General features: G+C 39.8%; 1 protein-coding gene, 1 non-coding gene and 1 pseudogene across 3 annotated transcripts; 2 read left to right on the forward strand and 1 right to left on the reverse strand.

Annotated features, from left to right (window-relative positions):
• Positions 1–918: 918 nt before the first annotated feature.
• Positions 919–15,033, reverse strand: ZNF200 (zinc finger protein 200). Of its 2 annotated transcripts, XM_070461121.1 has the most exons (6): positions 14,793–15,033; positions 13,735–14,061; positions 12,893–12,984; positions 12,464–12,587; positions 9,027–9,029; positions 919–3,194 (listed from the first exon to the last, which is right to left on the reverse strand). In XM_070461121.1, the coding sequence occupies exons 2-6, from the start codon at positions 13,979–13,981 to the stop codon at positions 2,476–2,478; spliced, it is 1,185 nt and encodes a 394-aa protein (XP_070317222.1). In that variant the 5' UTR covers positions 13,982–14,061; positions 14,793–15,033; the 3' UTR covers positions 919–2,475. The 2 variants fall into 2 exon arrangements, with proteins under 2 accessions (XP_070317222.1, XP_070317221.1); XM_070461120.1 differs by lacking the exons at positions 919–3,194; positions 9,027–9,029 and adding an exon at positions 5,777–8,049.
• LOC139032863 (AP-3 complex subunit sigma-1 pseudogene) lies at positions 3,398–4,504 on the forward strand (annotated as a pseudogene).
• Positions 5,370–5,476, forward strand: LOC139032920 (U6 spliceosomal RNA). Its single transcript, XR_011485558.1, has one exon. It is a non-coding gene; the product is annotated as a U6 spliceosomal RNA (small nuclear RNA).
• Positions 15,034–15,043: the final 10 nt, after the last annotated feature.

Genomic DNA, 15,043 nt, shown 5'->3' on the forward strand with positions numbered 1-15,043 from the left:
GCTTCTCCATCTTTGGCTGCAAAGATTTTGGCTGATTTCGGTGTTGGCCATCTGGTGATATCCATTTCTGTTATATACAGAAATGCTTCTTTTATATGGTTTTATTCCCTTTCCACATTTTAAGCAGTTATGTATTATTGGTTTACATATTGTATCAATGTTACAAACTAAACAATACATTCTTATAATTATTACCTTACTGTCTGTGGTCATTTCCTTAGTCCTGTAAAGCTTTACTCACACCCAGCTTCTTTGCTGTTACTGGCAACTATATTGCTACACAGATGTTACATTTCTATGTGCTACAGGCCCAACAATACATTACCTACATACTATTTTATCCAATTGCTTTTAAAATTACTAACAGCTTCTCGGGGTGCTCTCCCTGGTAACTTAGACTTTGCACGCTCTACATGTGGGGCACAGAAGGCATTTGCTGGGTGTGGAGAAGGAGTTTGGGTCTTGAGAGTGTCACCCACCCAAACATCTTGGGGATTCTGTGGCCCAACCCTTGGGCAGGGGACAGGACCCACTCACCCCCGGGACCTCACCTCCCTTTTCTGACAGTCATTTAGCCTTTAAGTTTTCTGGGCATGCAGGTGGGTCCCTCTGCATGATAACTGGGTAAACCTGGGCCAGACTTGCAAATGAGTAAGAGAATAACGCTGACAGCCAGTTTTGTCCCTTATTTTAAAGGGTACAGTAGGCTTGAAATACACAACATGGATAAAGGCCTGTTTTGATGTGGCTTTTAAGTGTTGGGGTTTCTTCTTCTACCTTTGAGTACGACTCAAGACAACTGTATCTTAAAACATCCTTCTCTTAGTATGCTTTGCACCACAACAAAGTTTAGAACAACTTATTTTAAATGTAACAACAAAAAAGAGCAACAGGCAGAAAGGAAGAAACAAAACTATTACTTATAGATGGTATAATTTTTAATCACAAATTTTAACAGAACCAAGAAATTACTGAAAATTACATTCAGAGAAGTAGCTAGTTTTGCAAATATAATTAAAAATAACTTTCCTATGCAAGAGCAATAACCAACTAGAAAAATACAATGGAAAAAAAAACTATTTACAAAAACAAAATTTTGTTTTGTGTAGAACTTACCGGAAGAAAATTAGGAAAAAACGTACTCAGAATACTCTAATCATGGAAGGTAGGTTTCTGGATGGGAACAAAACGTGTAAAGGTAATTTTCGACCATAAGTGTACAGGATTTAGCCTGTTCCATTACAGATACCAATTTAAAACCTAAGGAAATCTAAGAGGAGCAAGACTGATAAGAATCTGAAAATGACACACCACAGGATTGGTCCTGTGAAGGCACCACTGGCCTTGCTTCTGGCAGACAAGTCAGGAAATGTGGGTACCAGGAGGCCACAGAGAACAAATGTCCACTACAATGAGGACGCTGGAACCCTATCTCCTGAGGGGTAATGTGAGCGAGCCACTGGAGAGATAATTTCTAAAAGTAAAACACTATGCTTGTGAGGTAGTGACCACCCATTGCCAACGGTCTGATGGGAACTACACATATGGCAAGGTTATTGACCAGCCACGGATCCAAGCCAATGTCCTCCTCCCCCTCTGCAGGATCCTGGGGTTACCTTCCTGGCAGGTTTTCCTGACTTAACAGAGGGACAAAATTCAGAAGTTTTTCCAGGAACGGGGCTGGGTGGCCAGGCCTGAGTGACCCAAACTTCTTCCGGCAAGGCAAAGGCATGAGAGAGCTGTTTGAGCAATTAACAGCTGAACAAAATACAGTAAGAACAGCAGACACTTTTAAATTACACTGTGAAGAGGATTTCTGTAAATGTCTCTTTTCACCACAAACTGCAAGAGTTACTGAAGTTGATCGTTAGTTTTTAGATCCCATACAAATGATGGAATAAGTCTTTGACATTCAGTTGCTGTGTTTTCCTATATTCCAAAGTAAACAATCCCTTTCATCTCTCAAGCTTTCAGGGTATCTTTAGATGGTGATATGAATGGCTGATAGAAGCTGTTCTTATTAACAAGTCAGTAGTTTGGTTCTTTCAGGGGAACAGTTTAAGATAAGGATCTTTACATTACTTCTCAGGTGTGAATTCCTATGTAGGGGGGGAATGGAATATTCTGATACTTTCAGTACACTTGTCAGTCTTCACCTTAAGGTAAGCAGCCCCCAGACTCCTATTTCAAAGCCTTTTTTAGGAAAGGGATCTGTGAGCTGTACATCGTTGTGTAAGTTCACAAAAGAAAGCTCTTTAGTCTAAAAAGTCTGGTTGCTAACTGAGGTATAGCCCTTGAGGATGTTTTGTTTTCCCTGCGAATTTTCTAAAAACTTGAGGTTTCGGCAAACTTCAATATTTATCTGATTTTGGCTATAACGAGGTTTTATCTGTATCTTTTCAGACAGCCTGGCAATTCAGAATTATTTATGGAATATTTCAGTTTGAGGTGGTAACATCAGACCTTTCCCTGATGTTACTTCTGTTTTCCGGTCTCACATGCTGAGTGGGTTTTTTCATGCCGGGTGCAGTTCGACAGCCGACCAAATCTTCTCCCACACTTTTTACAACCATATGGCCTCTTGGTCTCGTGACTCTGCAAGTGAATCACAAACTCTTTGTTTTCTGGGAAGGTTTTCCCACATTCTGGACACTTAAATATCTTTTCCCTTATATGGATTCCTTCATGGCGACTTCGATGAGAATTCTGACGGAAGTTTTTCCCACACTGAGAACATGAATAAGGTTTCTCTCCTGTATGGATTCTCTCATGCTTATTAAGGTTTGGTTTATGATTAAAGCTTTTCCCACAGTGACTGCAGTCATAGGGCTTTTCTCCAGTGTGAGTCCTCTGGTGGGAAATAAGGTAAGAACTCTCATTAAACTGTTTCCCACACAGCGGACAAGTATAGCATCTTCTTGTTCTACGATTTCGGGTAAGTGCGATAACATTAATATCCACATATTTTGAGAGTTCCTCTAGAGGAGTATCATTTTCAATGGTAACTAAAAGATTTCTCATTTTCCTTTCCTTTGGAATAGATGTATTTAATCTTTCTTCTTTTTGGCAATCTGGAGACTGCTCAGGGACCATGGAACAATTCATTTCATCACAATCTGAAGACTCTTCTCTATGATCTTCATCCTCTACAGGTTCCGTCTGAAGCTCTTCACCCTCAGGATTATTGCCACTGACTGTTGAAACAGAGAGAAAATCTAATCATTTTTGAGGGACATGATACCATGCAGGAAAACCAAGTTAGATTTCTCATGAGACCAAAACCTTGAAAGTCAGAAATCTGACTGGCAGGGGGCGCGCGCGCGCGTGTGCGGGAGGGGGCGGGTGGGGAAGGACAGCCTGCGAGATCCCGAGGCGAGGCTCGCGCGTCTGCTCCCGCCCTGGCCCCCAGCTCCCACCCAGTCCGCCCGGCTCAGCCATGATCAAGGCGATCCTCATCTTTAACAACCACGGGAAGCCGCGGCTCTCCAAGTTCTACCAGCCCTACAGTGAAGATACACAACAGCAAATCATCAGGGAGACATTCCATTTGGTATCTAAGAGAGATGAAAATGTTTGTAATTTCCTAGAAGGAGGATTATTAATCGGAGGATCTGACAACAAACTGATTTATAGACATTATGCAACGTTATATTTTGTCTTCTGTGTGGATTCTTCAGAAAGTGAACTTGGCATTTTAGATCTAATTCAAGTATTTGTGGAAACATTAGACAAGTGTTTTGAAAACGTCTGTGAACTGGATCTAATTTTCCGTGTAGACAAGGTTCACAATATTCTTGCAGAAATGGTGATGGGGGGAATGGTATTGGAGACCAACATGAATGAGATTGTTACACAGATTGATGCACAGAATAAACTGGAGAAATCTGAGGCTGGCTTAGCAGGAGCTCCAGCCCGCGCTGTATCAGCTGTAAAGAATATGAATCTTCCTGAGATCCCAAGAAATATTAACATTGGTGACATCAGTATAAAAGTGCCAAACCTGCCCTCTTTTAAATAAAAAATTAAAAAGGCCACTCCCAGGTAAAATCCAGGGGAAAAAGTCATCTAAGTTTACCATGCAGTTGTTTACCAAAAATAAAGGAGGAGAGTCTTAACTTTTACTCTTGGATTTAAGTCAAGGTACTGTATAGACATTATATAAAATCAGTATGGAAGTTCAATGTTGCTTTTCTTGCTCAGTGGTTTTGAAGAAATTAAGTAGTTCCAGTGTGATTTTTTTTCTTTATTTTCTAAACTGCATTCCTATGGCCACCTAAGGCATGCCTGTATGTATTGGCTATTACAGTATTTCAAAAAGTGTTCAGGACATTTCTTTAAATTGTGTACAACCCAAAATGTTGGTGTTTTGTATGGATCACAAGTGCAGCATTCCTTAATAATTTCTGTTATTTGTCACAATTGTTATTTAAAGAACGAAGTGTGTATTGCATGAAAACCTTATGACCTGTTTCTCTTAATTTAAACAAACTCCAAGGTAACCGGACTTATAAAAAAAAAAAAAAAAAAAAGAAAGAAATCTGACTGGCAGACAGCTGCCATCAACACTTCCTCACCCTTATTGAGGGTGGGATACATGACTGATAAATCTTCCCTTACCCATAATGCAAGCACATAGTCCTCTTTCTCTCTCTTTTTTTTAAATGAAATGTGTGGAACTAGACTGAAAGATTTCCATGTTTGTTTTCTGAATAGGCACCAAGTACTCAACAAGTTCATACTGATCTTATATTATGTGTAAATCACTGAGCTAATAAGGACCAGGGGGTGAAGGACATAAATATTAAAAGGTACTACTTGTAATCTTTAGGAGGCTAGTAAGTAAATGTTTAGATGAGTTACTTCCAGGTTTTCACTATATTATAGTATTAGCTAATATTATAACATCCAATATAGTGAAAAACTGCAAACAATCCAAATGACCCCAACTAAAGGAGGCAAAGTATTTTTACACAGTGTATTATTTTTTTGGACATGAAAGCATTACTACAATGAACTGTCCTGGCAATCCAGTGGTTAAGAAGCTGTGCTTCCACTGAGTTTGATCCCCGGTCAGGGGACTAAAGATCCTGCATACTGCACAGTGTAGTCAAAAAGAAAAAATGATCTACATTAAAAAAAAAAAAAAAACTACTACAATTGATAAAATGAAAACTATGGTAGAAGTCAATGGTTGTCATTTTTGGGGGGAGAATGGGAACTAGTGACTGAGCAGGACCACAAGAGGGATATCTGGGGTATTAGTTGATTTTAGATAAATTTTAGACAAATGTGTTCATTATGTGGAAATCTGAGCTGTATACTTAGGACTTGTATTTCCCAAAAAAGTCTGTGTAAAATAACAGATTACAGCGCTTGCTCTGGCAGCACATATACTAAAATGGGAATGATATAGAGAAGACTAGCATGGCCCCTGTGCAAGGATGACACGCAAATTTGTGAAGGGTTCCATAAAAAAAAAAAACCCACCAGATCACAAAGACTAGGTAAAAAAGCCAAAAGAAAAAAAGTATGCTATGAACAGATGGAATGACAAGGGACTTTGTCTGACTCTGGGCAACTTATGAAATTAAAGGATGAAATCAACTACTTTAAATAATGTGATTAATCCTCATGTAACTCCATGGCTGATTCATGTCAATGTATGACAAAACCCACTACAATATTGTAATTAGCCTCCAACTAATAAAAATAAGTGGGGGAAAAAAAAAAAGGGGGGAGAAAAAAAAAATAATGTGATTAATCCTAAAGCCAGAATCTGAATCTCTGCTGGATTTAGCACTTTCATACCAATAGATTTCTTTCTTTTAAAATTATTTCATTTAATGATTCCCTTAGGATAATGAAAATGTTTGGCCAAAGCACAGGACAATTTTTTTCTGTATCACAGCTTTTGATATGAACTGACATACCTGCTTTCCAAAGGAACTCTACAGATTTCAATATAACCATCAACATGTGGCTAGGTATCAATTTTAACTAATCTTGCTGGTAGTAGATATAATTTTCAAATATTTATTTAATAGGTATAGAATGGTTTCTCATTGTAGCTTTATTTTGCACTTTGATTATTGCAAACTAATAATTTATATATTGGCTGTCACTTTTATAAATTTAAATAAATTTTATAGGACTTCCCTGGTGATACAGGGATTGAGAATCTACCTGCCAATGCAGGGGACATGGGTTCGATCCCTAGTCCAGGAAGATCTCACATGCCAAGGAGCAACTAAGCCTATGCACCACAACTACTGAGCCTAAGCACCCTACAGCCCATGCTCTGCAACAAGAGAAGACACTGCATTGGCAAGTCCGAGCACTGCAACCAGAGAAAGCCTGCCCGCAGCAACGAAGACCCAGTGGAGCCAAAAATAAAATAAATAAAAATAATACATAAATTGTATTATAAATCTTAATCTCTTTATCACTGATATATTTTTTTAATTAAAGTCTTTCTCTAGAATAACCCCACAACTTAAAACAAGAAAATCAGTCTTTTAAAATCCAATAAATTTCTATTGTTTTCTGGCCATCCTTTTTTTTTCTGGCCATTCTTTTATGACTTATTTTTATTTAACTCTGATACTGTTGGAAGTTTATTATCACACGATTTGTTGTTCGTAACATGTCTAATATTGGTAGGGTTAGTCAGAACATTCACTTCTTTCACCAATTTGATAAAGTACATTTACAGTATAAGTCTGGAGAACACTGATATCTTTACATGATTTTAGTTTTCCCATTTAGACCTGTTTCTCTCCAATATTCAAAAAATCTCTTCTATTTACCATATAAAACATCTATTTTACTCCTATTTTATAGTCATTCTGAAGGAGAGCTCTCGTTATTTTGTGTTTAAGAATGCTGATAGTTAAATATTTATTCCTACTGACCTACTGTAAAACTATTAAATATCATAATGTTTTAATTGATCCTTCAAAATTTTCTAAATACAAATCATATTTTGGTTCCCCCTTTTTTCCAATATTCATTCTCCCTAACCCCTTTTTCATAAAAATATTAAGTTAAAGAACTAAGTATCTGTTTTGAGAACAATTAACTGAAACTCAACTGCATTTAACATTCCTTTATTGTACTAACTTTAAAAATAGAGAATTTTAGTAGCTGATATACTTATATGGCTCTAAATCAAAATATGAAAATTACACTGAAAAGCCATACTCTAATCCCTGTCTCATTCCAATCCCAAAGAAAGAAAGGCAATGCCAAAGAATGTTCAACCCCACATTCATCTCACATGCTAGCAAAGTAATGCTCAAAATTCTCTAAGCTAGGCTTCAACAGTATGTGAACTGAGAACTTCCAGATGTTCAAGTTGGATTTAGAAAAAACAGAGAAACCAGAGATCAAATTGCCAACATCTGGTGGACCATAGAAAAATCAAGAGAATTCCAGAAAAACATTTACTTCTGCTTCATTGACTATGCTGAAGCCTTTGACTGTGTGGCTCACATCAAACTGTGGAAAATTCTTAAAAGAGATGGGAATACCAGACCATCTTAACTGCCTCCTGAGAAATCTGTATGCAGGTCAAGAAGCAACAGTTTGAACCAGACATGGAACAACAGACTGGTTCCAAATTGGGAAAGGAGTATGTCAAGGCTGTATATTGTCACCCTGCTTATTTAACTTATATGCAGAGTACATCATGTGAAATGCTGGTCTAGATGAAGCACAAGTTGAAATTAAGATTGCCAGGAGAAAAAAAAAAAAAGATTGCCAGGAGAAATATCAATAACCTCAGATATGCAGACGACACCACCCTTATGGCAGAAAGCAAAGAACTAAAGAGTCTCTTGATGAAAGTGGAAAAGGAGAGTGAAAAAGTTGGCTTAAAACTCAACATTCAAAAAACTTAAGATCATGGCATCTGGTCCCATCACTTCATGGCAAACAGATGGGGAAACAATGACAGACTTCATTTTCTTGGGCTCCAAAATCACTGCAGATGGTGACGGTGGCCATGAAATTAAAAGACGCTTGCTCCTTGGAAGAAAAGCTATGACCAACCTAGACAGCATATTAAAAAGCAGAGACGTTACTTTGTTGACAAAGGTCCATCTAGTCAAAGCTATGGTTTTTCCAGTAGTCATGTATGTACCTACAATTTACTGCACTTTATTTGTTTAAATATTTTGTCATAAGAAGTTTTAAAATTTTTACACATGATCTGAGCCAAAAGGCCGAGAAGCGATAAAAAGTTTTTAAATTTTTATGTATTTACCTTATTGATCTTTTCTTTAAAAGACTTCTGGATTTTTGAGTCTTTATTAGAAAAGTCATCCTATCCCATGGTTATAAAGGAATTCACCCACATGTTCTAATTGTTTTTAAAAAAACATTTAAATCTTTGACCCACCTGGCGTTCTTCTTGGTGTGCAAAATAAGGTATGACTCACCAAGAGGCTACGTTTTCACTGGACCTTTTACCAAAAAGTCCCTCTTTACCTTGCTGACAGGGGATTCCAACTTTATCACAAACTAAATCTCCATGTGTATCTAAACCTATTTCTGCACTTCTTAGTCCATCCCATTGGTCTAGCTACTCACATGCCAAAACTATATATTGTTTTCATGACAGGTTTTAGAGGCTGCTTAAACATCTGGTACACTATAACTCTCCTGCCCCACTGCTCTTCTTTCCAATTTTCCTGGTTACTTGCAGTTATTTTTCCACTTGAATTTGAAATCAGACTGTCCAGTTCCGGGGGGGGGGGGGGGAATCCTATTGGTTTCAGTAAAGGGACTACATTGAATTCATAAATTAATTTGGGGAGAACTGACCTTTTTAATATTAAATCTTTCCAACCTAGAACATGATATTTCTTTCCATTCATTCAAATTTACTTTTGTGACCTTTAGAAGTGTTTTATTTTCCTCATCATTTCTGCACATTTCTTAAGTTTATTTCTAGATGCTTGATCTTTTTTTGTTCCTAATGCATATCTTCTAAATCACTAGTCTCCAACCTTTCTGGAACCAGGGACCGGCTTCATGGGAAGATAATTTTTCCATGTACCCTTTGGGTAGGAGGGTGGGGTTTCAGGATGATTCAAGCACATTACATTTATTGTGCACTTTACATCAGCCCCATCTCAGATCATCAGGCATTAGATCCTGGAGGTTGGGGACCTCTGTTCTAAATGAATGTGTTTCCATAAATGATTTCTGTATAAAAATTTTACATCTCATTGCCTTACTGAATACACCTATAATATGTAATAAGTTTTCATACATTCTCTAGAATTTTCCAGCTACACATTTATATTATATGTAAATAGATGTAGTTTTATCTTTCTCTTAAATTCTTGTATGTTTAGTTTCTTTCTCATTTAACTGTACTACCTAACACCTGAAAAGAAAGTGAAAGTATCAGTTGCTCAGTCGTGTCCGACTCTTTGCAACCCCATAGACTATAGCCTGCTAGGTTCCTCTGTCCATGGGATTCTCCAGGCAAGAATACTAGAGTGGGTAGCCATTCCCTTCTCCAGGGGATCTTCCCAACCCAGGGATTGAACCTAGGACTCCTGCATTGCAGGCAGACTCTTTACCATCTGAGCCACCAGGGAGGCCCCCCAAAACACAATGTTAAACAGTAGTAGTGACAGTGGGCTTTGTTGTTGTATCCTAATTCTAGTGGGAATGCCTCTCAGCGTTTCCCATTAAAGATGATAATGGTGGGACTTCCCTGGTGGTTTAGTGGCTAAGAGTTTGTCCTCCCAATACAGGGGGCCCAGATTCAATCCTTGTCAGGGAACTAGATACCACATACGGCAACTAAAGAGTTCACATGCTGCAAGTAAGACTTGATGCAGCCAAATAAATAAACATTAAAAAAAAAAAATCCCTGCTCTACTACTTACTGCTGTGTGACCTTCAGTAAATTTAACTTTTCTCTACTTCAGTTCCATCATCTATAACATAATAATGATTCCTATACCCCACAGTGCTAACATGACAATTACATGAGATAATAAATGCATGTAAAGTACTCAGAATAGTGTCTAGCACATATTAGTATACATGTGTTTAACAAATGCTAGATAATACTTACATCAAAAATTGGATATATTTTCTCTTACACTAGTAGGCTTAACAGCTATTGAACACCAATGACAAAATAAGACTTAAAAAAGAATTAGTCAAGTGTCCAATGAAAACAGTGATGTACCATTGCAACAAAAAGAATAAAATACTTAGGAGTATATCTACCTAAAGAAATAAAAGACCTATACATAGGAAACTATAAAACACCAATGAAAGAAATCAAAGAGGACACAAACAGATGGAGAAATATACCGTGTTCATGGATTGGAAGAATCAATATTGTCAAAATGGCTATACTACCCAAAGCAATCTATAGATTCAATGCAATCCCTATCAAACTACCAACGGTATTTTTCACAGAACTAGAACAAATAATTTCACAATTTGTATGGAAATACAAAAAACCTCGAATAGCCAAAGTAATCCTGAGAAAGAAGAATGGAACTGGAGGAATCAACCTGCCTGACTTCAGACTATACTACAAAGCCACAGTCATCAAGACAGTATGGTACTGGCACAAAGACAGAAATATAGATCAATGGAACAGAATAGAAAGCCCAGAGATAAATCCACGAACCTATGGTCACCTTATCTTCGACAAAGGAGGCGAGGATATACAATGGAAAAAAGACAACCTCTTTAACAAGTGGTGCTGGGAAAACTGGTCAACCACCTGTAAAAGAATGAAACTAGAACACTTTCTAACACCATACACAAAAATAAACTCAAAATGGATTAAAGATCTAAATGTAAGACCAGAAACTATAAAACTCCTAGAGGAGAACATAGGCAAAACACTCTCCAACATAAATCACAGCAGGATCCTCTATGACCCACATCCCAGAATTTTAGAAATAAAAGCAAAAATAAACAAATGGGACCTAATGAAACTTAAAAGCTTTTGCACAACAAAGGAAACTATAAGCAAGGTGAAAAGACAGCCCTCAGATTGGGAGAAAATAATAGCAAATGAAGCAACAGACAAAGGATTAATCTCAAAAATATACAAGCAACTCCTCCAGCTCAACTCCAGAAAAATAAATGACCCAATCAAAAAATGGGCCAAAGAACTAAACAGACATTTCTCCAAGGAAGACATACAGGTGGCTAACAAACACATGAAAAGATGCTCAACATCACTCATTATCAGAGAAATGCAAATCAAAACCACAATGAGGTACCATTATACGCCAGTCAGGATGGCTGCTATCCAAAAGTCCACAATCAATAAATGCTGGAGAGGGTGTGGAGAAAAGGGAACCCTCTTACACTGTTGGTGGGAATGTAAATTAGTACAGCCACTATGGAAAACAATGTGGAGATTTCTTAAAAAGCTGGAAATAGAACTGCCATATGACCCAGCAATCCCACTTCTGGGCATAAACACCGAGGAAACCAGATCTGAAAGAGACACATGCACCCCGATGTTCATCGCAGCACTGTTTATAATAGCCAGGACATGGAAGCAACCTAGATGCCCATCAGCAGACGAATGGATGAGGAAGCTGTGGTACATATACACCATGGAATATTACTCAGCCATTAAAAAGAATTCATTTGAATCAGTTCTAATGAGATGGATGAAACTGGAGCCCATTACACAGAGCGAAGTAAGCCAGAAAGATAAAGACCATTACAGTATACTAACACATATATATGGAATTTAGAAAGATGGTAATGATAATCCTATATGCAAAACAGAAAAAGAGACTCAGATGTATAGAACAGACTTGTGGACTCTGGGAGAAGGTGAGGGTGGGATGTTTCAAGAGAACAGCATCGAAACATGTATATTATCTAGGGTGAAACAGATCACCAGCCCAGGTTGGGTGCATGAGACAAGTGCTCGGGCCTGGTGCACTGGTAAGACCCAGAGGGATCGGGTGGAGAGGGAGGTGGGAGGGGGGACCGGGATGGGGAATACATGTAAATCCATGGCTAATTCATTTCAATGTATGACAAAAACTACTGCAATGATGTAAAGTAATTAGCCTCCAACTAATAAAAATTAATGGAAAAAAAAAAAAAAGAAAACAGTGATGTAAAATATATCTGTTGAGAGAATACCACTAGATGCAGAAGGTGGATTCAGAAACAGTATGCATGTGCTTTCCGTTTAAATGTGTGATGTTAGCACATCAGCCGCAGGTCTTGATTACCAGGAGAGATGCCCTCCACCCTTGCTGCCCCAAAGATACAGGAAAAATGGCCACTCTCAGCTGGAAAGGCTCTGCCACATAGAATAAAACATAAATATGCATGTAAGAACATGTACTTAGCTGGTGTGACCAGTGTCTCAAAAAATATTTGAGATGAAACAGAATCATGCTTTTCCCATAGCTTTCAATCTAAACATACAAGGGACTTGATTTCTTACCCAGTAGCATCATCTCCCCAATGCTGTCTTCTTCCATCTCTGAGGTGGGCTGCTGAGCAGGATCCAGGCTTACACATTCTTCTTGGGAGTGAAATACGTTCAAATCCTCAAAGACCACCAGTTTCTGAAAGAACAACAGGCCCCCTTCCTCTTAGTAACAAAGGTTCCTTGACAGCCTTGCTGTTAAGAAAGACTGAGACCAAAAGATTGGGGAAGGGATGGTGAAAGGGATCTACAAGTCTCATGCAGACCAGAAAGCCAGGGTCAGAGAGAAGCCAGGGGAAAAACAGAACACAACTGTCTAAGAAGGCAGTGAAGAATGAGCCCAGTCTCCCTGCTGACTCCCTAGAGTGTGTTTTTATATGTGGGAGGACTGTGAGAGCAGAGAGGGTGATGTACCCAAACAGTGAACAGGAAAGCTGAACTCACCTCAGATTCAGATTTCAGACACAGAGATACTGTCTCCTGTTTCTGTTGGGTTCCTTCTCTAGGCAGAAGCTTCACTAAGGGACGAAGTTGCACTGGGGAAAGAGGAAGCTGCAGTTAAAAGAAAAGTCAGTGACTCAAATACAAAGATTCTACCCACATTTTGAAGCTAGATCATTCCCTTGGTAGGTAACTCATAGCTTTTTCTGCTCCTATGAGCCCAGTCAGAGGTCAAGCCTCAAACCACAGGGTCTTGAACCTACACGGTGTCTTTTCCTTAAAAAAAAAAGATGATTCTCCTAAGCACCTTTTAAATTTCCATTACCACTAAGGGGAAGGTTGGGGTATGATAAAGTCTGAAGATGTCCACAGCAAGCACAAAAGTTAACAAGATTCCACATAAGCTGAAGCCAATTCAATAATTCATTGACATTTCTTTATCCTAAAAACATATTCCCCAGGCTTCCCTGGCAGTTCAGTGTATAAGACTCCATCTTTCTAATGCAGGGGGTGCAGATTCGATCCCTCGTTGGGGAACTAAGATCCCACATGCTGCATGTCATGGCAAAAGAAAAAAAAGATTCCCCCTCCCGAAATGTATCAGTAAAAATGACACTACAAAAAATGTTAGTCTATTCTATAGCTTTACACACACTTAGCAAATCACTCAAACCCAGCTTGAGGAAAAAAATACTCCCTTCCTCTTTCTGGCATGTTGACTTATTGGAATCAACTCCTTTTTTCAACACCCACCTTCCTAACTTCAATTCACTATTACTATGGAAGCCTAGCTCAACCCCCAGTACCACCCTCTTTCTTCTAGTGAAACAGTATGTGCTTCTTACCTCTATTCTGAAGGTCTGAACTCACATCCTTCATAATAACCAAGGTCTCCTTGATTTTCTGACTGGGTTGGACTAAGCTTGGCTTGGGCAAGAAGGTGAGGAAGTGCTCCAGAACCAGTTGGTGGATGATCTTGGGTCCACTAGTAGCATCTCGAAGTAGGTCTTGGCCCAGCTTGGAGTTGGGAGGGACTCTCAGTATAAAGGACCGCTTTGGCTTGGGGGGCATAGGGACCACTTTTGCAGCCATCGTGCCTTGAAATCACACACCACACTTGTTTCTGCAGAGCTTCAAGAGCCACCTCTTACTGGAGAAAACCTGTCAGTCAGCTGTAGATGAGAGAAACCATGGGTCAGGCTAAGCATACTCCAATATGTTTCTTGGGCAGTGAGGCCACATGAAATCTAAATCAGTAAGGAAAGATAAGCTGGGGTAGGGAACTCAAAACTGAAAGGAAGACCCCTGAACCTGATACTCTCAGTAAGACCTGAAAGGAATATCCTGCGAATGGAGGAAGTAGATGTCCAAACCTCAAGGGCCAAACAGAAGGGAGCAAAGACAACCGCCAGAAGGCCAAGGGTCGTCCTCACGATAATGCGAAGCCCAAACTCCATTAGGAAAAGTGGTTCCACTCACGCTGGGACCAAAAAAAAAAAAAAAAGCAACGGGCCAAAAGACAGGAAATCCAAGGTTCAATAACGAGGGCATCCTGTTAGAGGTCAGCTTGGCCACTGAATCTGGCCTCACCGCAGCCCTTGGACAGCCCTAGGATGTCCTTCAGGGGGCAGCTGACCCAAGGAGCAAGCGCAATGCCGCATGAGGGGTCTACGTGTGGCCAGCCGACTCTTTTCCGCCCTCAAAGTCTTGTAAGAGGGACAGGGGGCATCCCAGTAGGGCCCACTGGGCCAGGCCCACTCTTCAGCCTCTCCCACTGGCCAAGGAGCACCTTCACCGCAAAGTCCAGCTGGCGGCATTGGCGGGGGTGCGCTCCAGCAATGGCCCCTGTTTCGCTCCCTAAAGGTCGCCTCAGTCTGGTTCCCGCCCTCCCGGAGCCCCTCACCTTTTGGGGTTCTGCTGTGCCTGGGCGCACGCTGGGGGCAACCCCGGACCCAGACTCAGGAAGAGACTGGGAAACTATGCGCGAGAAGCCCAGGCCAACCCTCGCCCTTCGGGGTGTCCTCACTGGCAGCCAGCTATTATTTGTCTGAGCTGCGGTTAGTTGGGGAGAACGACCGGGACGCGGTGCCTTCTGGGAGACCGGGTGCCTAGGCGGCCGTGATGTCACGCCCGGTGCCTCGTTTCCGGTGCGGA

The sequence above is a fragment of the Odocoileus virginianus genome, chromosome 33 (assembly GCF_023699985.2).
Source record: "Odocoileus virginianus isolate 20LAN1187 ecotype Illinois chromosome 33, Ovbor_1.2, whole genome shotgun sequence".
Classification (NCBI taxonomy): domain Eukaryota; kingdom Metazoa; phylum Chordata; class Mammalia; order Artiodactyla; family Cervidae; genus Odocoileus; species Odocoileus virginianus.